Below are 24,763 nucleotides of genomic sequence, written 5' to 3'. Positions count from 1 at the left end.
TTATTGGTCCTTTTGGTAAATAACTTTATCCACCTTGACCTCGTCGTTGATGTATGTGTAGATATAGAGTGTGCACCTGGACCCTTGGGTCTCTAAAAGACAGAAGGATGGAATTGGTTCGTTTAGTTTATCATCCTCTTGTTCTTCTTCAACTTGCTCCTCGGCCTTCTCTGTATCTTCTTTTTCGTCTTTTGAAGGTTGCTCTTCCTTCTCCTCCTTATCCAGTTCCTTCTCTTCAGTTTCCTCTTTGCCGTTTTCTAGACTATTTGCTTCACCTTCATCTTCGTCTCCTTCATCGTCCTCGATTTCGGGCCAGCCAAAGTGGAATGCACCCGTGGCACTCCCGGGGTTGATAAAGTACTTTCCATCCAACGTATATGCTTCCACTCTGTGAGTGCCTCCCCATATCAAAATGTCAACGTTTATTTCTCTTGCAAAAGCCAACAACGACAAAGGATCGTTTCTAGGCACAATTTGGTGGCCACTTGTGAATCCAATCCGGAAGTCATCCAGTGTGACAACCTTATACTGAGGAACCGACGCATAACTGCCCAGCACATGCTCTAGTTGCTGAGGAACAATGTTAGCATCATCAAACTCGCCTTGTACTATGTTGAATGAGGGAGATATGTTGTACAAGAACTGCAACGTTTCTTTAGACTGGGTGACATTGCCAAGGCAGACAACCTGGGAGATCTTAGGGTTGGAAGGGTATTTGGACGCATTGGGTGCTAGAAGCTTACGAAACTTCTGAGGTAATCCCACCAGTCGATCTGGAATAAAGAGATCTCCTATTGCTAATGTAAACATGGATATATAAGCTGTGGTGAATGCCAACTGATAGTAGTACTTGTAGATTTATCAGTGCGCGCATACTACAAGGCAAGGTTTGGGGACGATTCACAGTTTTGAGGCATGCCTCGATTAAAGTCAGTCAGATCTAAACAATATAAAGAAATAATTATTAGCGGTTTGCTGTAAGCTTCTCCAACACCTGGGGTAGGTACGGAAGATATCGTCGAAACGGTCTCTGTTGGTCATTTGGAAAATCTCTGGGTCCTTGGCCAAAGCGACGAAGAAAGTGGAGACACCAGACTCGAGAACCACAAGGGAGATACGGGTAATTTGTCCACTGATCAAGAAAGTGAAAGCAACCATTGGGGCGTAGTAGTCACCGTTACTGTTGTAGGCTGGCTCAGTCAATCTCAAGTAGAGGTAAGTGAACAAGGCGGCAACGTAACCGGTGAACATGGCCCAGAAGTTCAATGAGGTGTTGATGAAACAGTCGTTGATCAAAACGGTCATACCCTTGTTTCTGAGCAAGTCAACGGTCTCACGGGCAGACTTCAAGAAGCTCTTACCGTACAAACCGACGTAAACGTAGGCATAGTGGTTGAAGTAACGGAAAGCCCATTCGATAAAGCCAACAAAGAAGTTCAAGATAAGGTAACCGCAACCGGCGCAGTTGTCACCGCTAGCAAAAGCGTTACTCTTGAGAATCTCAATGAAAGCTCTGAGCAATTGAAGAAGAGCCACGGTAAGCGAACCGAAACAGATAGAACCGAAACAGTATGTCATGGCTCTCTTGAAAGCACCGAGAGCTGGCCACTTTGGCTCACCCTGGTCAGAGCCAGCCAAGTAGTACCAGGTACCGTAAATACCCACAATTGTGACGTGAATAACGTTCTTGATCACTTCAGAAATGTAGAAACCAGCAAAGAAGACGAAGACTAAAATACCAATCACCTTGGCTTGGGAACAGTCACCACCGTCAACCTCACATCCAGGGTTACCTTCAGTAGGGTTAAACTTGACATATGTAGAGACAATGACAACCGAGAACAAGGCACTGAAGGCACCACTGACAATGGTACCCAAGGCAGCCACCACCAAGGAAGACTTGTATCTCTTCATGACGTCAATGGAGATTTCCAAGACCGTAGCAGAGAATGGGATTCTGTGACGGGCACTCCAGTAGCACCAGGCTGCAAGGAGGGAAAACAACAAAAACACGATACCGGCAGACCAGTACTTTTCAACAAAGTAGAAGATGGCCGTACCGATACCGAGAACAACGTTCATGATGAGACCGAGGATGATAAACCATTTGGCCTGGGTACGGGCCAAGACGATCATCAACACCGAAAGCACCACAGAGATGACAATGGAAAAGGCAAACATAATAACAGTATTACTGTTGACAGTGAAGGTGTTTGCATTGTCGTAGATGGAACCACCACCTTGAAAGTCCCAGGTCTGCTTCAAGGCTCTGATGGTGATGACGGCCACCACAATGAAACCAATCACCGTAGCAAGAAAGAAGATCCCAAAGTACCAATCGTTAAACTTTGGCTTTGACACCTTGAATGCCTCGTCAAAGTTCTCTGACTCGTTAGGCTTCTCTGAAAAGGGCCCGTTGTTCTGGGCCTCCTGGTCCTGGTTCTGGCCGCCATAGCCGCCCTGGTTATACTGCTGGTTCTGGTCGTATCCCTGGTTGTAGCCTTGATTCTGCTGCTGTTGACCGCCGTAATGTTGATACTGCTGGTCCTGGCTATATTGCTGATTGTAGCCGCCGTAGTTATTGCTTGGATTGGCAAAAGGGCCACCGTCCTGCTGAGGAGGCGGGCCAGAAGGGGCATTGTATGACATCTTGTATCAATTGATGTTTAAGGGAAAGGAAGAAGAAGAAAAAGTAGTAACTATAAGTGAGGTTGTTCTTTTGTTTTTTTCACCTTGGCGGATCCTGAGTCCCTTGCTATGCCCATCATGCCCCCGGCATATGGCGCCCTTCTGTGCGCAGTGTTTGCATCACAGCATTCTCTGACAGAAGCTGAGCCATTCCCCTGGGCAGTGATCGGGTGGAAGCAAATCTATTATGTGTTGCTTAAAGGATGGTATGAATATGAATACAGTACTTTGTCTTTTTTCTTCACTTCTGGCCTTACACTACATGTCATTTATATCGTATGTGCTTTGCCGCACCCGTTTCGCAGCCATGCAACGAAGAGTTGACCGAAGCAAGGTAACAATACAAGACAGGCCAACCAGTACTATACAATTGTGCCAATCCACCAGTTTCTTCTTTTTATCCTTTTCTTTGTTTACTTTCTGTGGCCTCCCCATTTCTTCAAACCACGGGTGCCTCGAGCCAACCGTTTACTTCGTGTGAGGCTGAGCGATGGGTTATGACGTAGGTTACCAATTGCACATGGGACAGACGTACGAGGAAGCGCGAGGCACGAGGCTGGTAAGGTTGGCAAGACAAGAGGGTGGAGGAAGTGGTGGTGGGAAGTGGGAGATATGTGATAAATAAATATAAGGGTTTACTTCGTTTTTGGTATTTATGCCGTTTTTTATTTTTTATAGGTGATTTTCGATTATTTTGGTGTTTTCGAATGACATGTTTTTGTAACTTTTCCTGGCTTTTGTCATGCATTTCGCAACCAATACATAGTGCTGGATACTATGAGAAATACTTGCAAACTGTCCCAATAATCAGAATCAATAAATAGAAGAAGGTAATTTATAGAGTCACTTTATAAGGATAGACGGTTTGATACACTGGATTATTCTTGGGAGTGGGAGTCCATTCCACTGGAAAATGCCCACGGGTGTTCATTGGCTGGCAGGATAAGGAACCTTACCTCACCTCCTGCTTGGAACATATGCTTTATCTTGTCTGTATCACAATACCGGCTCAACTAGCAATTGCACTATTTGTACGTCTTCTTCGTGATTTTGTCATTCTTTGAGAAGACCAATTTAACAGTTGTTTTAAGCAGCTTTTCTTCACCAGAATACCGTGTTCTTGGTACTATCTGACTATTTTGTTAGACTAGATTGAGGAAGGCATCTTACATGGATTAGCGGCCGAGCGTCTCTAGAAAGCTAATTTATCTGGCCCAGCAACCTTCAGTCTAACACGCCAGAATACAAGAGGACAAGATCAATTAAGCTTTCTCTACATGACCATACTTAAGGGTTCTTTTGTGGAAGGGTTGGTTTCCTGCGGCGCAATTGTAAATGGCTGCAAATGTCTAAAGGTGCATGTTCTCGCGCCAACAATACAAGGTCCACTTAACCAGATATCCAAATATAACGACAGAACTAGTAAGGAGGTATATTTTGTCTTTATGAAATTCCCCATTTGTAGCTGATCGAGTTGCCTCTTCAGTCTGGCGGCTTGTGGACTCCAATTCCGTTGTGCGCTAACGGAATTTCCCTCTATCTCTTATCATACTTAAACGTCAAATCGCCTGTACTACCATGCCATGCTTCTCTCAATTGCTCTATTGTTACTAGTGGGACAGACATTGGCCTCGGCTATCCAGGACCCTATTAGATTTGGCATTCCAAAATCTTATGTCGACGAGATATATGGCGATTTGGTGGACACTCCAGGGTCTAGGCAACATAAGGCGTACCTTCTCCAGCTGAACAGTGTAAGCTCTTCGTCCTTTGAGGACACTTACTCCAAGAACCCATTCAGCCTGTACCAGGAATTGGAGAGACAACATAAGCTTCTGCTGAGGAAAGCAGCCCACAATGGCTACTTGAGGCTGCGCCTGAAGATCGACTATCCAGACGATGACGATACTCTGGACTTGACAGAATACAATATGTTTGGAGGAATTGTGACTTATGCTGGGTTTCCTACCTTCAATTGCTTCGATAAAGAACAGTTTGATAAACAGATTGACATTGCCGTCGTTGGAGCACCTTTCGATACTGGTGTGTCGTATAGACCAGGTGCTAGGTTTGGACCTGATGCTATTCGGCTGGGAGCAAGAAGACTCGGCCATGGTGGCGTTAATCCAGGAAGGGGAAACACAAGAGACTCGCCTTTGGCTGGCATTGACCCTTACAACACAGACTTAAGTATAGTGGACTGTGGTGATGTTCCGATGACCCCATTTGATAACAGAATAGCCTTGAATCAGCTTTACAGAGGACAAAGAGCAATTCATAACCACAAGGGAAAACACAATGCTCCAAGGATCATAACTATGGGCGGTGACCATACTATCACGCTCATGGCGTTGAGATCAGCGTATGAAAAGTATGGCAAATTAGCAGTGTTACATTTCGATAGTCATATCGATACTTGGGACCCTAAAAAGCTCGGTGGCGGAATCACAGATTATATGTCCCTCAACCATGGTACTTTCCTTCACTATGCCGCCGAACAGGGCTACTTAGCCAAAGATCATTGTTTCCATTTAGGTATTCGTGCACCATACATTGACAGTGAATACGACAAGAAGCACGACAAAAAATGTGGGTTTGATTTCTTTACAGCCAGGGATATTGACCATTTGGGTAAGAAAGGGATGGTTGAGAGAGTTAAGTCGGTTGTGGGCGATTTGCCGGTTTATATTTCGGTTGATATCGACGTGTTGGACCCATCATTTGCACCTGGAACGGGAACTATGGAAATTGGAGGATGGTCGACTCGGGAATTGCTATCCATATTGGATTCCTTGGACGGTTTGAATATTGTGGGAGCTGACGTTGTGGAGGTCAGTCCGCCATTTGACAATAATAGCGAGGTGACCAGTTTGGCTGCCACGGGAGTAATAGATTCAATTCTCGGGCTTATGATATACGACATGAAAAAGTAAAGGAAAGATTTATACGACCAGAATATAAGGAAAGTGACCTTCAATTGAAGTAAAACACGATTAAAATCTTAAAATGGCTCTAACTCGCTCAAATTTTGAGCTACCTCTCTCAGATTTCTCACGCATATACTTAATCTACATATCTACACTTTCAATTGACGAAATGTATGAAAATCAGTACCCTACCCAACCTACCGTATATGACCAGTGTCTGAAACATTTACTTAGATTCAATGGGCACGTGGTCTAGTGGTATGATTCTCGCTTAGGGTGCGGGCGGTCCTGGGTTCGATTCCCAGCTTGCCCCTTGAATTTTTGCTCTAGCCGATAACGGCGATCCCTTGTTTTTTGCAACACCAAGATAGCCTCTCAAACAACACTTTCTCCCCCGTCCGAACGCCCGTCTCCCTTCTCGGGCCCATATCGAATCCATCTAAGCAGCTGCAAGACCACTGTCCATCAATGCAGCACATACATAACATACTCACACATACATACGGGGCTCGGAGCTTTCGGTTGCACTCCGAGGTCGGCACCGACACCTTAAACAAGCCCAAACCAACCCACTCCCACCGCCACCGTCTCCCTGATCGCCGTCTCCCGTCCGTCCCCCTGGTCACTTCCTGCTTGTCGTTACTCTTCTGACGGTTGCGAGCAAGTTAGCGCTCGCGGCATTACTACCTAAACCAGCTGCTGCAAGAGTCTCGGATCGAGCCACAGCACGGCAGAAGTCTCTGTGAAACACGACTTTACGAAAAGTGTCTTACAAGAAATTACCAACACCACTTCAGAAAGTCTAAAATCCAACTTCAGAAAGTCCCAAATCTTGATTTCCCCAATACGGGTGGGCCCTGAAGTCTCCTCAGTTGGTTGCAAAAAAAACAAGGACTACTCGGCGCACCGGTAGCAAGCCATAAGACCTCACCTCCACGCAGGTTTTGACAGGATTACTCAGACTGCAGAGTGGGCAAAAATGTCCTAGAGCCGTTTTTCATGTCCTTTCGTACCTCCACTTTCTGTGAACCCTGCCACTTATATAAGAACCCAGGGGCGCTTGTCTTAATGGCGACTTTACAAATATATTGATTTTTTTTATAATATGTCGCAGCCTACTATAGAGCGTGAAGACGTACAAGATAGGCAGTTCCCAGAGGCTACTGATCCGGCGCTTACCGACTCCAATGAAGGTTCTTCTTCAGATATAGAGAAGAATAGTCCTGGAAGCAGTGACGAAGACGAGTTTGATATTCCTGATGGCGGGTACGGCTGGCTTGTGGTGTTGGCGGTGTTTCTTATTAACGCCAATACGTGGGGAGCCAACTCGGGGTTTTCCATTTACCTTTCTCACTACTTGGAGCACGAGACCTTTGCTGGTGGTGACAAATACGATTATGCGTTGATTGGAGGCATGTCGTTTGGCTTGGGCATTATTTTTGCTCCCGTGATTAATAAGATCCATGGGCTCATTGGCACTAAACCTTTGATTATCTTGGGCAGCTGCCTCCAGTTCGCTGCGCTTATGATGGCTTCTTTTGCTGTGAGTCTATGGCAGCTTTATTTGACCCAGGGTGTGCTTCAGGCTGTTGGTTTGTCTATGGTGGCACTTCCCGGGTTCGGCATTCTCCCTCAGTGGTTTAAGAAAAGACGTGATATCGCTAGTGCTATCGCTGCTGGAGGTTCAGGTGTGGGTGGTACAATGTATAACTTGGGCATGCAGAAGGTGTTGGAGACGAGAGACGTTTTTTGGGCCTTGCGTGCTCAGAGTATCATTATCTTTGGTCTTCTCTGGATCGCCATTTTCTTAATCCGTTCTAGAATGAAGCACAGCGTTACTGTCCGCTACTATGACACACAGTGCTTACAATCGACCGGGTTCTGGATTTTGGTGTTTTACTGCATTTTCTGTATGTTTGGTTACGTTATCGTCTTGTACGATATGGCCGCTGTGACCAGGACTTTAGGTTATAGCGCTTACGAAGGTTCTATTGCTGCTGCTATGGTCCAAGTTGGCTCCTTCTTTGGTCGTCCCCTTATGGGAGTAATTGCCCAAAAAATTGGACCAGTCACTGCATCATTTTTGGCCTATGTTCTTTGTGCCATCTTTACTTTCTCCATGTGGATTCCAGCCCGTAACTTACCCACCATGTATGCTTTTTGTATAATTATGGGTGGTATTATGGGCACAATTTTTGCAACAATGCCCCCTATCCTAAGCAAGTTATTTGGCTTGCGGAAGACCGCTACGGCCTTCTCTATGGCATGGGTCTTTTTGGGTGCGGCAGGTATCGTTTCCCCGGTTATTGGACTTGCGCTTAAAACCCTGAGCAACGGTCCAACTGCCTATGTGCCTTGTGCAATTTTTGCAGGTTGCGGATTTACCGCCTGTGCTGCTACATTATTAATCATGAGAGCCTATCTTTTAGCTAGAATCAAGTTAGCGGGACCCTTGGATATGGATCAGGGTCATATGCATATTACAGTTCCCTTCCAGGAACCTTTAAAACATCTTTTTGACTTCACCCTTGTTTAATAGAGTTGAAGTGGTATATATTCATAAAATAAATTATTTGGGCTACTTTAAATTAGTAATATATCTATAGTCTATACGGGTCTGAGATCACGTGAACCGAGTTCCGATGAGATTCCTGCATTAAGGACTCCATCTCTTCCCTCTAGTACCGAATCACCAACACAGACTATCATCCTAAAGTCTTTGCTAGAAGTCTTAACCAAGGCAGAACTCACTGGTCCTATTCACTTACGTCATGGACAACCTTCTGTCAGAGCTCTCGCCGAAATCGGCCAAGGTAGAGCCCCAAAGTTCGCCCCTACAATCACAGTCCCATTCACCACCAACTGAAACTTCCAACAAAGAACAAGGCAACCTCCCAGAGCTGATAACTCAGTCATTCAAGCTGGAACTTGAACGAACACCAGAGTTGTTTCAGCAAGCGATTCTTAGTCCTGAACAGGCACCTCCACAGCCTCAACCAATGGAGGTTGAAAACACTCAACCAACACCAAGAAATACGAGTGAAGATGGGAACAAAGATGTTGAAATAATTGAGGAGGCGCCAAAGGTGGACGAAACTCCAAAGATTCAAAGATTGGTCCTCTCAGCAGGATCGAATGGAAGCGAACACATTGCACAGTTCAAGAACGACTTGAGACTACGAAATGATGAGAATGTGACAGAACAATTGATAAGTGAGGATATTCCCGAGAAGGAATATGCTCTTGTCACTTTGTGCATTGAGTATGATGACGATTTTGTTGATAATTTCAAACAGTTAAATGAGCTCGTCAAGAAGGATATCATCAAGAATGCCAAGGAAGTGACTTACCACATTGACTTTGACAAGAACAAAAAATGGTCGGCAATTTCAAATGAAGAAAAGGATGCTTATACTCAATTCATCGATAATTTGGCAAAAGAGGCTGCAGCCAAAGTCACACACTGCTCGTTAATCCATAAATACGACCCTGATACCGTTTTTGTGACGGAGAAAGACCAGTTAGCTAAGCTAGGGCAGGAGATCCAGAGTGATGTGACGCAGTGGACTCATTTAAAGATATTTGACTACGGTTTGAACTCTTTGCGGTTCTTTCCTGGAGTGAGGTTTCCAGACAGCCTTGAATCTATGCATGTTGGAGGAGGCAATTCCCTAGAAACACTCGCAGGTTTCAAGATTCCTTCTAGCCTCAAAGCATTGGATGCATCTAAGAGTCTCCTTTCAACGATAGACTACATTTCATTGCCGCCAACAACAGAGCATCTCCTTCTTTCAGACAACAGAATCTACTTCTTGAACTATGCCGAGTTCCCAGCTCGTCTACAATCGTTAGATCTTTCCAACAACCGCATTGATCTGTTGAAGAACATCAATTTTCCTAAATTCCTTCGTTATTTGTCAGTTTCCAATAACCCAATAGAGTGTATTAAAGGCGTGCGGTTTCCGGAAAGCCTTGAATACTTAGACGTTTCTTGCATTCCAAATGAGTCCATGACGGGCATAAAATTCCCCGATCTGGCCATTTGGCTTAATCTCCAGCAATCTATGACGAATACTAGAGGTTTAAAAATTCCCTCCATGGTTAGAGAATTGAACATGGCTGGTAATGGGGTCAACAGCATTAATCCATTGAAGTTACCCAACTCCATAGAGAGCCTTTTCTTGACCAACAACAATATCAAGACACTTAACAAAGTTGCATTCCCAAGCTGTTTGAAAGAGCTCTACCTAGGGAACAACATGATCACAACGCTCAAGAACGTTCAGTTTCCACCTACATTAGAGGTTCTCGATCTTGAAATGGACCCTCATTTGGAAGAAAATGAAAAGTTCATCACCTCCATCAAAGACGTCACCTTTACAGCTAATCTCAAGGTGTTGAACCTTGGCTACCATCTGATTAAAACTATTGAGTCTATGGACTTCCCATATTCTTTGGAAGAGCTCAAGCTACAGTATAATGATTTAAGAGTATTCCGCAACGTTCGTTTCGGTCCTAATCTTAGACTCTTGGACCTCAGTGGTAACCAGGACCTTTATAACTTGGATGGGGTGGTGCTACCAAACTCCTTGAAGGAATTACGGATCCCATCGGTTTTATTGAACAATTTGCCATATGGCCTTGTGGATAGAGTCAACAAGGGCGAGGTGAAGCTTACAAAGTCAATGCCATATACGGTATGATGAGATGCGTTTTAAATATACAAGGGATAATGATGGGCCCAGAAGACAGCGAGCTGTAGCAGATTAAGAAGTAGAATGAAATAACCGGGAGCGTTTGATTTAGTCCTCCTCTTCCTCCTCGTCGGAAGAGTCCTTGTCCTCGGCAGCCTTTCTTTCCAAAAGAGCCTGCAACTCAGCGTCCTCAGAGGCACTGACGGCCTTAGGAGCCATGGTGATTTTACAGTTACCGCCGCTGGCCTCGATGGCCTCAGCGACCTTCTCGACAGCCTTCTCCAACAAAGCAACACCCTGGTTCTTGTCCAAGGCTTGGGTGGAGATTTCGTACAAAGGAGCGGCAATCAACTTGGCTCTAACTTGCATCTGTTCTGTGGAAACGGAGGTGGCGGCCTCCAAAGCAGCCTTGATGGCGTCGATACCCTCGTAAGAGAAACAAGAAACCTCAACGTCAGATCTAATCTTGATGGCAGAAGGGGTCAATCTGCGGCTAATGTACAACTTCAACTCTTCTAAGATTTCGGTGGATGGAGCTTCGATGCCGTCGAAGATGGATGGATCAGTGATGGACAACTTGAAAGCGTCGTATGCGTGACCGTATTTCCTCAGCAAAGGCCAGCCAACGGTCTGATAAAGCTGCTCCAAGGAAACACCGTACTTCTCGGCACAGTGTCTCAAGATAGAGTGGACAGCCTTGGACTTGTTGTATCTCTCGTCACACTTGACGATATCTTCAGCAGAGACTCTTCTCTTGGACAAATCAATGTAACCCTTCTCCTTGTCAACTCTCAACACGACAGCGACTTCGTTCTTACCCACACGAATCAACTTCTGGATAGAACGGATACGTCTTCTGGACAATTCAGACAAAAGAACCATACCCTCGATGTTGTCGTACTCCAAAAGCTTGACGTAGGCACCCATCTCGGCGATCTCCTGGACGTTCACCATCACCACCTCGTCCACCTCAGGGTACTTGTTCTCGTAAAATCGACAGTTTGTGCTCATGGTGCCGGTATTTGTGTAGCAGAGGTGTGATGAGTCTAAGTAGAGTAGATGTAAGCGTCTAAAATTTTCAAATGATGGACTTCGCACGACAGGTAGTAAGAGAAGGTCTCCACTGTGGAAAGAAAGGGGCGTGGAAGATATAGGAAAATGGGAATAAGGGGAGGAATATGACTGTTTTAAAGTACAAGAAAAGAGGTTTATTTGTTGAAAGTGTTTTGTGGTTGGGTGCTCTGATATGGTCATAGTATATGCTGTAGTCTCAGTATGAGACATCGCCAACCACGCCAGGTTTTCAAGAACCAAAAGAAGGATTGAAGGTAGTTCAAATTTGAAGTTTTCCTTGATAGCCTAAATTTGTAAATGACTTGTTTTAAGTTTCTTTGTTTACTCTCCTGACTTATAACAGTAGCTGGGCTTTTCGCAGCCAGTCCGTATACTATGTACTATGGATAGCTGCCAGGCATCTGACAGACATCACTCCAGACGTAGTAAACCTGTCAATAAAAGACCAGATAGAAAATAGGTCCCTTCCATTAACTTCAAAAAACACTCAGTACTCGATTTCTGTAATTTTGTCTTAACCCAATGGACAAACCTCTACCCAGCTGCCCTACTATGCGCTTCCTCTTTTTGCAACCATTTCGCATACTCTTCCTACCACTCTCTTTTCATGGCAGACTTCAAAAGATACCCAGAAAATAAGTTCCACCTTCCTCGCAGGTATAAGCTCATCAAAGAACTCGGCGCCGGCTCCTACGGTACCGTTTGTCTGGTCGTGGATACCAAGTTCAAGGACCGAAGCGTACACTTGGCAGTCAAGAAGGTGGGTAAGGTGTTTGACAACCCTATCTTGATGAAACGGGCTATCAGAGAGCTTAAACTTATGAGGTTTCTTCGTGGACATCGCAACGTATGAACCACCTTTCTTTTACTTGTCTTTCTAATCTAACTCCAGATTGTTTCTCTTGTAGATGTGAATCTAGTGTCTCAGGATAGCTACGCTGGGCTCTACTGTTTCCAGGAACTCATGGACTGGGACCTTACGCATGTTTTGTACTCGCCCATGCAATTTCTGGAGTTTCATATTCAAAGCTTCTTTTACCAGATTCTTCAGGGCATCAAGTATACTCACAGTGCTAACATTATTCATCGAGACTTGAAGCCAGGGAATATCTTGGTGAACCGCCATGGCACGTTGAAACTTGCAGACTTTGGCCTTGCAAGGGGAATCACTACGATTCCCGCTGCCGCCAGTCCCATTACCAATTACGTGGCTACCAGATGGTACAGGGCTCCAGAACTCTTAGCCAAAGTGACCAAGTATGGCAAAGAAGTGGATATGTGGGCAGCAGGAGTGATTCTAGGAGAGATGTACGGAAGAAGGCCCATGATGCCTGGAAAGGATAGTATGGGCCAGATTATACACATTTTAGATGTGCTTGGAGAGCCACCAGCAGCGTTAGTCAAGAAAAGAGGATGGAAGCTTCCCAGTACGATGGGAGTTTGGAAGATGCGAAACAACAAGCCCATTTCCCATCGCTGGAGCGAATTGTACCCTTTCGCCTCAACTTCTGGGCTCCAGCTTGTGGGAATGCTTCTTCAATGGGACCCTCTGGCCCGTTTGACAGTAGAAGAGGCGCTTGAGCACCATTTCTTGGGTCCAGTGAGGAACCAAAATGGAGAGGCCAGCGCACCCGGGATATTTGAGTTTAGTGCCGAGGAAGAACGTCTTGACCACCAGGATCTCTTTGGATTGTTGACGAAGGAAGTTAGGGAGTTTCAAAAGGAACGGAAACCCAAGATCGTGCTGGACGCCAAGTCGGTTGCAAAACACGTCAGTGGAAGAGTCTAGGAAAGCCAGGGCCAGCAACCTATGCACTTTAGTAGTACTTTACCTTGCCTGGAACCCTCAGTCTACCCCTTTAATAAGCTTCGGGTCAATTGACCTCCATTACGTATCCCTACGTGTTTTAGGCACTTTGGAGTGGCTGCGAAAAGAGGAAACGTCCAGTGACGTCAAGCATGTAGTAATAGCCGTTGGACGACGCCGTAACGATACGTTTTCTCGGCTACCAGAGCACCTCCAGCACCCCCAGCAATTAACCGAAACCTGCTGTTCGCCACCTCCAGTGAATACAAACCACCTGTCTACTTACCTACTCTCTGTAGTTCTGCCCCACCTGTCCCTCACCTGCCTGTCCCACCTGCCATTCCCTTACAAAACCCCAAAACCCCAAACCCCAAACCCAGCCCCAAATACCACCACGTCATTTCTGGGCGAAACTTAAAAGCATAAAAACAAACTCTACGCTTCCCTCCAGTGGTGGCTTTGTCTACTGGCCCACCGCCGTTGGAAGGTGAAGAGCCCGCGACAGCCTATTCCTTCCACCAGCCAACGCCAACAATGCCTGCCCACCATGCCCTCCATGCCCACCGTTCCGCTCCCAAAACGGTTTGCCCCTTCCTCTACCTAGCAACAGAACCATGAAAAAGCGAATCCACTTTATTCACTCCATCCACATCTTCATTTATCAGAGGCTACATAGCAGCTGGCAGGCTCCAGGCGTGGTGGGGTTCTGGACACTAAAGCTGGCGCGGCGCCCCAGGGCCCAGTTGCCAGTTGCCCCAGAAGTCCACCCGCACCTTCCACTTCCACTTCCACCAATCTACCTCCACCAGTCCATTTGCAACCGATAACTGTCGACTCTAAACCCCAAACTCCTAACCATTGCCAAACCAACCCCAATTCTAATCCAATCCAAAGTCACTCCCAATTCCACCCATGTGTCTTTCATTCGCCCTCCATTCAATTGCCTTCGTTTGTCTATTGTGAAACGACGTACGGCTATTGTATTGTATTACGTTTTTTTTGTCTTTTTTTTTCGTTGCTGGCCCGAGGAAGTTTGTCCCGAGTAGACTGCGAAAAATAATACCGCCAATTCCACTTCCCTTAGGCAGTTCTTCCTGCTTCTTCCTTTCTTCCAGGGTTTGTCGTTCCCCCCGCAATGTTCTCTGCAAACCCTGGCTTTTTTTTTCTCTTAGTGTATTTGTTCTTTATTTTTTGCCGCTGTACTGACAAGCCTCTGTGTTTTGTGTAGTGAAGATCGTCGGTCGCAAAACGGACCCCACAGTAATCGCAACGCATTTTCGTTCCTCGGGCCAGCTGCCACCGCAGGAAGGAACTATAAAGGTGGAGCAATTGCCAGGCCAATCTGGTTTTGGCGATTTTTTTTGACCTTAACTTTCTTTATTTCAATATGGGCAAACATCACGACGACTTGGACATTGTTAAGTTTATTGTTAACTTCGAGGACGGCTCCGAGAAGGAAGTCCCTGTGGCCTCTGTGGATGAGGTGTTGGTGCTGATTCCTGAGGGAACCACTTACCAGATGACCATTGTGTTTACTGTTTCCAACCGTACTTTGAAGAGCTTGAAGTACAAGCAGGTGGTCAGAAAGGGTGGTATTCCATTGAAGAGCAAGGAGCTCTACTTGGGTGACGAGTTTGAGCCAAGAGAGGAGCCTTACACTAAGCAGTTTGAGAAGGACACCACTCCTTCTGGTTTCCTCTACAGAGGCACCTTCCCTTCCACTTCTACCTACTTTGCTGGCGAGGAGGAGCTCTTCACTTCCGACTGGACTTTGGAGGTGACCAAGAAGGCCTAAGCGGGTTCTTGGAAAATCTATATATATATTAAAAATGACGTTATTTGTTTGCTGCCAAGATCAATTGGTGATACACGTAGACCTGGTGGCTGCGAAACAGTGGGTGAATAAAGTTAAGCAGCCGCACATTTGTCCAACGCCTTCGCCAAGGTATCATATTAGGTTTTAGTAAAGTTTGCTTTGGGCATAGTGGTTGATTGAAAGTGGTTTTGGTTCAGTAGCATGGGCATACTTGTTATCGCAGATTTCATAATATTCTTCAAAACCACTGTGCAATGCCAAGATGGTAACTGATAAGACAAAGAAAAAGTCGGGATAATATTACGAGTTACTCTGGGTCTTGGCAACTTCCTCGGTACGCCGTTGGCGTGGAAGGTTCCGATAGGAGACGTTTCACCACATTTGGCTATGGACAGAGCATGGGCATGGATTAGACCGTTTGGCAGATCACATTGTAGATAACGGAATGAGGTAGTGTTTTACCTTATTTAGAGGATAAGAGGTTTGGGATGGAGGTAGAGGTATGTTGGTGGTTGTAGTTGAAACGTAGTGGGTGGAATGGGCCATAGTGGAGTGCTTAATTACCATACTGAAGTGGAGTGGTACACTAAGACCCACTACTAGAGCTCCCTCTACGGTACCACTTCCACAGCCACCCCTTATCCTTACTCAGCAAATGACACACTTAATTATATCTCTTCTATTAAAGCTTACCCCCAACTCCAGTTGCAACGTAAAGCCCAGGGGATCCAAGTGGGGTGGGTTCAACCAGAAGTAGTGAGGTGCTGCGATTACCCCAGATTCCAGATTCCAGATTCCACTTGCCCCTCGTCCCTCCACCCAACCAACCCTCTGCCAAGCAACCGCCCAACCCCTATAATAAGTTGAAAGGCAAAACATCAAGATTAACCTGGCGATAACCAATTCACCTCTTTACCTTTACTCCATCACCTGGCCTACCTCTCCCTCCCTCTTCCTTTCGCAGCCACTGGGCCACTGGACTCGCCCCAGGGCTCGCCCCAGGGCAGCCAGGGCTGTCCGCGCACCATTGCCTCACTACCTCATTACCTCACTGCCTCGCCCCAGAAGTGTACCTCACCTCAACTCACCACTCCACCTTCCACCACTCCACCTCCTCCATTCCATCTCCACCCACCCCATCTTCTTCAAAACCACCAATTGACTCTTTGGACATATTTAACTATACAATCCCAGAAAGCCAATTACCCCTTACTTCATACTTCCATAACTTCATAGCCTACTCCCTCCCTCCCTCCCTACCTTCCCCAACCACCTTTTCCATGCTGAGACCAGCGACTCACGCGGGTGCGTGGTACACGAACGATGGCGGCAGACTCAGAACCCAAATCGCCAAATACTTTTCTGCCGCGGCCAAAATCACTTCCCCAGTGGCTGGCGCCAGAATCCTTGTGGGGCCTCACGCGGGCTACGCCTACCTGGGCCCTAGGCTTGCTGAAACGTTTGCTGCGTGGGATACTAGTAAAGTGCGCAGGGTGTTTGTCTTGGGGCCCTCGCACCATGTATACTTTCGCCAGAAGGCCATGGTCTCGCGGTACTCTAGCTATGATACTCCCTTGGGGCCTTTGCCTGTGGACACTGAGGTGTGCGCCAAGTTGTGCGCGGGAGGCCTGGCGGCGCCATTTGGGTATATGCTGCTGGAGGTGGACGACGATGAACATCTGTTTGAGATGCACGCACCGTTTATTGCTTATAGGGCGCAAGAGGATGGCGTAGACGTGAAGATAGTGCCTATTATGGTTAGTGGGCTCAGTCCTGCGTTGCGGGAGAAAATAGTAGAGGCGCTAGCGCCGTATATGGAGAAGGAAGAAAATACGTTTGTGGTGCTGTCTGACTTTTGTCACTGGGGCCGCCGGTTTGGCTATACAGAGTATGTTCCAGGGGAAGACTTGGACGAGTGCGATGAGTATAGCGATAAGCGGGCGCGGGCGCCTGGGGCGAATGCTATTTGGCAGAGCATTGAGTTTTTGGACCGCCTGGCGATGGCTGTGGCCCAGAAAGGGTCTGCTGATGCGTGGGACGAGTACATTGAGGCTACGGGGAATACCATTTGTGGCCAGAAACCGTTGGGTATAGTGTTGAGGTTGTTAGAAAAGACTGGCGGTGGTAGTAGCGGCAGCGGTGGTGGCTTCAAATGGTTAGGTTACTCCCAGAGCTCGCAGGTCTTGAAACTGAACGATTCCAGTGTTTCCTATGCGTCCGGGTACGTTGCCGTTTAGCAGGGGCTGGATTGCATTCAGGGGACTTGATTTCTGTTTATTTAATGGTCATGGCCATTCCGGTTCTTTGCTGATGCTTCTTCTGGATTTATGGATTCCGGCAATTGGTTGATTTATGGGTAATTGAAGCACTCAAGCAATCTGTTCTTTTAAATTGAGCTGGTGCTGTGGGTTCCGTTTAAGTTTCATAAAAAGACGTCAACCGATTCAATTACCAAGCTGAACCTTCAATGCTGATTCCGACAGAAACTTACAGCTTTCATCCCCATACCCCTTCTACATTACCACGATAGCTCGTTAGATGGCTATCTTATTCTTAGAAATGAAATACATCTATGATTTTCACTTGATAAGCCACACGTACCATCTGAACCTGGCCCTTCTTGAAATAAAAAGAAGCATTCTAAGTACCCTTAATAACACAAACTATTCTCTTTCCCATTGACTTCCCTGGTTCCTGGCAATGGCTGGAGAAGTTGTCTGTATTCCCGAACATAGAATACCCAGTTGACCGCGTACACTTCCCCAAATCCCCAACCAAAAACCATAAAACCGTTTTCTCGCTTACCAAATATCCATGTAGATCCACATTATTCTTACCCAATTATACTTTCTTCCCTTTAGTAAGCATACCAGCGGTTTCTCCACTCGGAACTTCGGAATGGCTGCGAAAAGCTACTTCCCATACCACAGCCACACCAACCACCCAAACACAACTAAAATTATACCAAAGTACCATCAATAGGTAGCGAAATGCCTCCAGAACTTTAATATGTAAATAAATAGTACCAACCATTAATTTTCCTGCTCCATCACTGACCCCCACCAAATCTGCCCCAACTCCTTATCTACAGATGGAGACGCGCGATCAGCTTCAACTTTTCACTACGCCTACTCCCACACTGATCCAGCAAGATAACCATCACGGTGCGTTTCCTTGATGAGTGATTCCAAGCTATTCGGGAAATGCAAGTCCCAGGAACTTCGAGTCGAGCTCGAGCAGGCGAAGAAGAAACTGAAGCCACAAGCAAAGGTGAAGGTGGTGCTTAAGAAAGCCATATCTAATATTATCCTCCACAACAACGAACTCGCTCATTTATTGGAAGATGTCACGGCGCTTATGACTATAGACGACTTTGAGATCCGGTCCTTGTGCTCCCAGTTTATTGTTCATTACGCTCCATTGGACCATAGTAAAGCATTGGGGGCTTTGAAGTTCTATGAGAGATTTGCTGACGACCTTAATGCTAACATACGTGCACTTGCGGTGAAGACGGTGGCTTCGGTTAACCTTAAGGAGTACATTCTGATTGCATTGCCTATGGCTAAGAGGTTGTTGCTTGATACAACGCCCCATGTTAGAACTTCTGCTGCTTTTGCTGTGGCCAGGTTGTACCAGCATGACGATGAAAGAACGACGAAAAATGGCCTTATAGACGACTTGAATGAGCTTTTATATGATGAGAACCAGGTCGTCGTGGCCAATGCGCTTGCAGCGTTGAATTCTATTACGGAATCTGATAAATCATTGAAACTTACCATTGATAAGAACCACTCGCTAGCGTTGGTCAATGGCCTCAGTTCAGCTAATGAATGGCGTACGGTTTATTTGCTTGATGCATTGATGTCGTTTGTTCCACAAGACTCCAAGGACGCCTTGTCTCTTATAGAGATTGTGCTTTCGTGCTTGGTGCATTCAAACTCGGCTGTTGTGCTCAACGCTGTTAAAGTTATTGTCTATCTCAGTAACTACGTCGAGGGCCCCGAGGTAGTGATCCCTGGATTGGCTAAAAGAATTGGCTCTTCGCTTGTGTCATTGCTTTCTAAACCTCCAGAGATCCAGTTCTTGGTGCTTAGAAACGTTATTCTTCTACTACTTGGTAAACGCTACCTTCTCGAAGTTGATGTGGAACAGTTTTTCTGGAAATTCGATGATCCCATCTACGTGAGAGATACAAAGCTAGAGATCATTTATCTATTAGCAGATGAATATAACGTGGAGGTCGTCTTTCGTGAATTGGAGGAGTATGCCACCGAGATCGATGCCAATATGGCAAGAAAAGCTATTAGAGCTTTCGGTAACTTGGCCATCAAAATTGACGCAACAGCTCAACAAAGTGTTGATACCCTTATCGATTTGTTGGCTGATGGTGTTCCCCACATTGTCCAAGAGTCAATCGTTGTGTTAAAGAATGTACTTCGAAAGTACCCAGGCAGATTTGACTATGCGATTGAACCTGCGGTAAGAAACTATGAGGTTGCAATTGAGCGTGACGCAAAAGCTTCGGTATGTTGGATTGTTGGCCAGTATGCCGAGAAGATTCCAAATGCTCAGAAGATCATCACCTACCTCGTTCTGTCCTTCAACGAAAGTCCCTTGGAAGTCCAGTACGTCATATTAACTGCCGTGGTTAAGTACTACGTGAAGTTTCCAGTACAAGGAGAAGCTCCTTTGCTTAAGGTATTGAAGAAGGCTACTGAGGTATCAGACAATCCTGATGTGAGAGACCGTGGATTCTTCTACTGGAGAATGATCACAAGTCCAGAGAACGCTGGAACAGAGGGCAACTTTCAGAAGAAAACCAAGGAAATCGTTATCGATACTGAACCCCTCATCAGTTCTGAAAACGAGAACATTGATCCAAATATTCTAGAAGAGCTTGAGCTTAATATTGGAAGTCTTGTTTCTGTATACCTTAAATCGGTTGAGCATGTCTTCAGATTGGCGAAAAGAAAGCTGCTTCCATACTCACTTGCGTTACAACCTCGCCGAAAGAATGAGACTCCTCGTCCATCGTCAAGACCATCGGTTCGTCAGAACCACCTGCAATCCAGCGTCCCACGCTCTAACAAGCCTTTGCCACCAGTGCAAAGGAAAGGAAGCGGAGGAAGCAGTTTGGCCAGCTCTCAGACACCAAGCAGAGTTAATTCTGTCAACGATAGCGAGAAAATGTCACTTGGAAAGCGGTTGGGTAGAAGGGCCACTCGTCTTGTTAAAAAGACGTAAGACATCAATCAACACTCTCCTTTTTGATAATGGGATCAAGCTTTTTCCTCGCCTTCCTTACATCGACAATCTCGACATCAGGGGAAAACTTAACGTGCTCAGCTGTACCCACAATGGTCTCGGTGTCTATTTTGGGCATGTTTGGTTCAGGCCCGTCTGATACCTCACTCTTGAGGGTCTCCAAGTCATGGCCTATGAGGGACCCTAAAATGATAACAGCTGCTGGCTTGGACATTACTAGCATATTCTCTTTACAGAATGCTCCAGTTACACATAGTGGACAGCCCCAATCACATTCACATCCACTAACACGCTGGTAGGTTGTTTGGATGATTTCGTCAATGAACTCGAATGTCTTGGCTGAGATACCGGTTCCCTGTGATCCGCCCTTAGAATCATGGAAAATGAGTCTAGCGGGACGTTTTCTTCTTGACTGTCTAGAAGCAAATTCCTTCTCTGGAGCTTTGCATTCAGTTGACAACTCAGCATCGCCAATGGACGAGGTCCAACGAGCGTTTGGATTGGTGGTTGCTCCACCAGTGATAAACAAGGGAAGGATATTCATGATTGCATGTTGAGCAGCATGTATACCACCAGCAGGATTCAAAGACTTTTCTTTGATAGCCTCGATTGCCGATTGAGGAATATCAATCCAGAGACCTTTTGATTGTAATTTTATAGGAGGATTTTTCACCTCAACAACGTCAAGAATCTCACCCTTTCTATCCACTTTGAAGTAGCCAAAGACGATAACTGTCGTCTGTATCTTTCCAAAGAACACTGGGATATCAGAAGACTCTTTCATTGATGGCGGATGAAGCTTCTTTACCATTTGTATTTCCATAGGATCAACATCAGAGAAGTCTCTTTGCTGAGTGTTCCAAGTTACTTTAACACGTTCCACTTTGGCATACTGGCCTTCAAAGTTGAACTCCTTAACCAAATAGGGGAAGCCTTGGTGAAGAAATATGCCTCCCTCATAAAGTGTGAAACTTGTTCTAACAGCCTCGACCTCTTCGATAACAACATTTCGATTATTGGTAACGTCTACCACTGCAAACATTATGTCATCAATTGCACGCAAGCTGACTTTTTCAGCGGGCCATGGAAGGTACCTGGGGTCAGTACGATAATAGTCCAAATTGTCCTTGTTGAGCTTGTCTTCACAAAGTTGCCTGAAAGTTGCATTCATCTTCTCTGAATTATGAGGTGAAAACCAACGCATATCATTATCAATGTGAATCGGCCATTCAAAGGCAGCACATTGCAAATGCATGGACATGACTACTCTATTCAGACTTCCATCCATGATTCCTTCCACGCATAAATCCTCGTAAGTTTCTTTATCAAGAACCTCATGAGGATTCTTGAGATAGAATCTATCAAGAGGATTTGATCCACAAACAAGAAGGGCCAAACTTCCTTTGGAAGACCGACTTCTCCCGGCACGGCCAAATTGTTGATGTAAGTTCAGCTTCAGTCCAGGGAAACCACAACTGATTACCACGTCCAAGTCTGATAAATCAATACCCAACTCCAAAGCATTTGTGGCAACAATTGCTCGAAGCTTACGGCTAAACATTTTTTGTTCAATTGCTCGTCTGTCTGTCTTAGAGTACCCGCCTCTATAAGACATGATATCGTGTACACTTATTGTATTCCACTGGGGAAACTCACTTGAAGTGATAAGTGTTCGGCATTCCTTAATCACTAGCTCACAAACTTCTCTTATAGGACAGAATAAGATGACTTTGATTGAAGGTAGCATGCATAATAAATGGACCAAGATCTTCGCCAGCTCCCCAACTACATGCTCCCTCGGTAAAAATGCAGATTTGATGGGAACTTTTGCAGAGGTAGCCAGGTTTAGTTTTGATTGGGGAATTTCACGTTGTCCTTTCTTGTTCATCATAACTGGCGGTTCCCAAAGCACTAGCTTTTTCTGAGAACTTGGACTGCCATCTTCATGGATATGGGCAATTTCTTCGTCATCAGGGATAGCACATATCGTTCTGAAATGCGATTCTGGCTCTTTGATAGTAGCTGAGCAAGAGATATACTTTGTATGGCTGTGTTGGTCTAACTGTGCTTTCAACCGATTTAGACGGGCCATAACGTATGAAACATGGACGCCAAATGTACCTTTGTACACATGGAGTTCATCAATAACCACGTACTTGAGGTTTTTTAAAAATTCAGTCCATCCACGTCTCTCATCTGGCGCTTCAATGGCATGATTCGGTAGTATCGCAGCATGAATCGCATCTGGGTTGGTAAATATGATATCTGCATAGTTCCTGATGAATGGTCTATCCTTTGAAGGAGTATCACCATCATAAGTATCCACAGTTATTATTCTATTCTTTTGAGGCAAGTGAGAAATGAGTTCTGTAAGATGTCTCTTCTGATCCTGAGCTAGGGCCTTTGTGGGGAAGATAAATAACGCTGTGGTGCTTCTCTTGTGGCTATTGGCTCCACTATCACAATCGTCTAGAATATCACTTAGAACAGGTAGCTGATATATGAGAGACTTACCTGAACTTGTAGATGTGCTGACGATGACATGTTTCTGTTCTTCAAGAACTGCTGTAAGGGCTAATGCTTGATGCAGGTAGAGCCCACCTTCTATAGCATCAATACCTTTATAGCTCCAAAGTGCATCAACCAATCCACCATGTAGTAGCTCAGGATCAAGCTGTTTATGTTGTGCAGCTCTTTCAGCAGTAAGTGTAGCAACTGTTGAGATCTGATCTCTAAAAAGAGGTTTCTCGTTCAATGTTTGAAGCATGGTTTCAACGTCAGGCTTTTCACTTGATACAGCTTCATTGTTCCTCACAGTCATTACCTCAACGGGATCACTTAAGTACGAAGGTTCTGGGATATTCTTCACGTTCCTCTCCACAAGCACTTTAAAAGGAACGCCCTCGTCCAACTCCTCCAGGGTAAACCCTTCCAAGAATTCCTCAATACAAGAAGAGAAGAACTCATTTCTTCCTGCTATTATAGCTCGTAGTTGTTCCTGGGAAAGCAGCTCCATGCTCAACTCTTTAGTACTAGTGAAAAACTTAGGCGGCAGTGGAGACTTTGCCGTCTTGGCCTTCTTCCACTTATCTTTACCTTTAATAACAGCACCTATGCCTCTTACCTTAACATCGCAAAACTCAAAAACAAGAAGTTGCTTCTCTGGCTTATCAGCATTCTGTCTACTGACAGCCTCGTACGCGTCATCTATAGATCTGGGCTGGTTCTGGTTGAGGCCGCCCTTTGTACGCTTGAAATCCACCTTTTCGGCTATTAGAAGCTGATTTTCATCGATATAGTCAAACGTTACTTCTCCATCTGGAAGAAGGTCCTTGATCATCTGGAGATCAATCCTAGAGATGTCATCATTGAGTTTCTGGATATGCTCGAAAGTAGGGATTGTCTGGCGGGAAAAAGACGCCAAAAACGTCAAGTGGGTATTGATAAGCTTGAATTTCTTATATAGCGACGTAAACGGATCTGGCCATGCCATCGAAGGCGTTTTCTGGAGCGTAGTTGCTAGTTCGGTTAGGCTTCTCTGATATGTGAGAAGTGCAGGACTATCAGTATTTTGCAGCCAAAACCAGGGTCCCATAAGTACAAGCCAAAACCATAAAAAGCTTTCATATATATACTTATTTACGCTTCACAGCATCCTCCATCTACATAGTTTCTTATGAAAGTAGATGGATCTTTACATACGGCATTAGAGCACTGGTACCTGCCATTATAGTCTCTAAGAGCAGCAGTACAGCAGTCATAGAAACCTCTGGTACAGTTATGGGACTCACCAATCCAGCAAGTATGGGGCAGACAAATCCCCGACTCAGCGTTCCCCAATTCCTTATTTTTACACTGTTTTTCAAAAATCAGCAAAGACTGGCCTTCTGCTTGGCCCTCTGCCTGGCCAGACTGGGCCTGTCCCAGTACACCAGTAGGAGCTGAACGGTCAATAAAAAACAACCTATTCCCAGAAAACAAATCGTAAACATAGTGTTTCTGTTCCTCGGGAATATAAATAACCGCCCTTTGGCCGTCAAATTCCGTATCCCCAACTGTATCGTTCACATACGAAAGTCCATAAGCGCCAGTGTTATAGACGGTATGGCCATGTGAAACGGCGGCTTTTTGGACATTGCTCAAGGCGCTAAACCCAATACTGGCAGGGAGATCAGCGAAAGTAAAGCCCCACGTAAGTGCAGCAGCAGCGAAGGTACCAAGTTTCATAGAAAAAGAACTAAAGTAGTAGAGAGAATATACCACACCTGGACCCCTAATATAGGCTTAGAGACACTATTCAGGAATGGAGCGTTGGACGTCCACCATTCGCCAAAAGTTGTATCCGCCAGGGTTTGTGAAAAGTGGCCATCGGTAAAACTGGCAACCATGCTGGGCGTCTAATTCATGTAGGCACCTTGCCCAAGATGGTGCTGCGATAGAAGCTTGACGGTATGTACTGTGGTGTCAAGGCGAGCAGAGCGTATTTGGAGCT

At 45.6% G+C, this 24,763-nt stretch overlaps 10 protein-coding genes and 1 non-coding gene across 11 annotated transcripts; 8 read left to right on the top strand and 3 right to left on the bottom strand. All coding sequences in view use genetic code 12, as the record gives it.

The window, feature by feature from the left end:
- Positions 1-2,649, bottom strand: CXQ85_001966 (uncharacterized protein; the record flags this gene model as incomplete). Its single annotated transcript, XM_025485658.1, has 2 exons — positions 1-773; positions 1,008-2,649. The coding sequence occupies 2 exons, from the start codon at positions 2,647-2,649 to the stop codon at positions 1-3; spliced, it is 2,415 nt and encodes an 804-aa protein (XP_025341123.1).
- Positions 2,650-4,271: 1,622 nt separating this feature from the next.
- On the top strand, positions 4,272-5,621 carry AFP99 (Afp99p; the record flags this gene model as incomplete). The annotated part of the gene is made up of 1 exon (XM_025485657.1): positions 4,272-5,621. The coding sequence occupies one exon, from the start codon at positions 4,272-4,274 to the stop codon at positions 5,619-5,621; it is 1,350 nt and encodes a 449-aa protein (XP_025341122.1).
- A 235-nt stretch (positions 5,622-5,856) lies between these two features.
- CXQ85_001964 lies at positions 5,857-5,928 on the top strand. Its single transcript has one exon. It is a non-coding gene; the product is annotated as a tRNA-Pro (tRNA).
- A 792-nt stretch (positions 5,929-6,720) lies between these two features.
- Positions 6,721-8,151, top strand: CXQ85_001963 (uncharacterized protein; the record flags this gene model as incomplete). The annotated part of the gene is made up of 1 exon (XM_025485656.1): positions 6,721-8,151. One exon carries the CDS (start codon positions 6,721-6,723, stop codon positions 8,149-8,151), a length of 1,431 nt encoding a protein of 476 aa, XP_025341121.1.
- Positions 8,152-8,386: 235 nt separating this feature from the next.
- Positions 8,387-10,318, top strand: CXQ85_001962 (uncharacterized protein; the record flags this gene model as incomplete). Its single annotated transcript, XM_025485655.1, has 1 exon — positions 8,387-10,318. One exon carries the CDS (start codon positions 8,387-8,389, stop codon positions 10,316-10,318), a length of 1,932 nt encoding a protein of 643 aa, XP_025341120.1.
- A 99-nt stretch (positions 10,319-10,417) lies between these two features.
- SUI2 (translation initiation factor eIF2 subunit alpha) lies at positions 10,418-11,320 on the bottom strand (the record flags this gene model as incomplete). Its single annotated transcript, XM_025485654.1, has 1 exon — positions 10,418-11,320. The coding sequence occupies one exon, from the start codon at positions 11,318-11,320 to the stop codon at positions 10,418-10,420; it is 903 nt and encodes a 300-aa protein (XP_025341119.1).
- A 670-nt stretch (positions 11,321-11,990) lies between these two features.
- On the top strand, positions 11,991-13,172 carry CSK1 (mitogen-activated protein kinase; the record flags this gene model as incomplete). Its single annotated transcript, XM_025485653.1, has 2 exons — positions 11,991-12,230; positions 12,276-13,172. 2 exons carry the CDS (start codon positions 11,991-11,993, stop codon positions 13,170-13,172), a joined length of 1,137 nt encoding a protein of 378 aa, XP_025341118.1.
- A 1,405-nt stretch (positions 13,173-14,577) lies between these two features.
- On the top strand, positions 14,578-14,985 carry CXQ85_001959 (uncharacterized protein; the record flags this gene model as incomplete). Its single annotated transcript, XM_025485652.1, has 1 exon — positions 14,578-14,985. The coding sequence occupies one exon, from the start codon at positions 14,578-14,580 to the stop codon at positions 14,983-14,985; it is 408 nt and encodes a 135-aa protein (XP_025341117.1).
- Positions 14,986-16,286: 1,301 nt separating this feature from the next.
- On the top strand, positions 16,287-17,243 carry CXQ85_001958 (uncharacterized protein; the record flags this gene model as incomplete). Its single annotated transcript, XM_025485651.1, has 1 exon — positions 16,287-17,243. The coding sequence occupies one exon, from the start codon at positions 16,287-16,289 to the stop codon at positions 17,241-17,243; it is 957 nt and encodes a 318-aa protein (XP_025341116.1).
- Positions 17,244-18,183: 940 nt separating this feature from the next.
- CXQ85_001957 (uncharacterized protein) lies at positions 18,184-20,171 on the top strand (the record flags this gene model as incomplete). Its single annotated transcript, XM_025485650.1, has 2 exons — positions 18,184-20,056; positions 20,098-20,171. 2 exons carry the CDS (start codon positions 18,184-18,186, stop codon positions 20,169-20,171), a joined length of 1,947 nt encoding a protein of 648 aa, XP_025341115.1.
- Positions 20,172-20,254: 83 nt separating this feature from the next.
- Positions 20,255-24,498, bottom strand: CXQ85_001956 (ATP-dependent 3'-5' DNA helicase; the record flags this gene model as incomplete). Its single annotated transcript, XM_025485649.1, has 2 exons — positions 20,255-23,809; positions 23,974-24,498. 2 exons carry the CDS (start codon positions 24,496-24,498, stop codon positions 20,255-20,257), a joined length of 4,080 nt encoding a protein of 1,359 aa, XP_025341114.1.
- Between the last annotated feature and the right edge of the window lie 265 nt (positions 24,499-24,763).

The sequence above is a fragment of the Candidozyma haemuli genome (genome assembly GCF_002926055.2).
Source record: "Candidozyma haemuli strain B11899 chromosome Unknown C_2014730914, whole genome shotgun sequence".
Lineage (NCBI taxonomy): Eukaryota > Fungi > Ascomycota > Pichiomycetes > Serinales > Metschnikowiaceae > Candidozyma > Candidozyma haemuli.
This window is presented reverse-complemented; position numbering and strand designations above follow the sequence as displayed.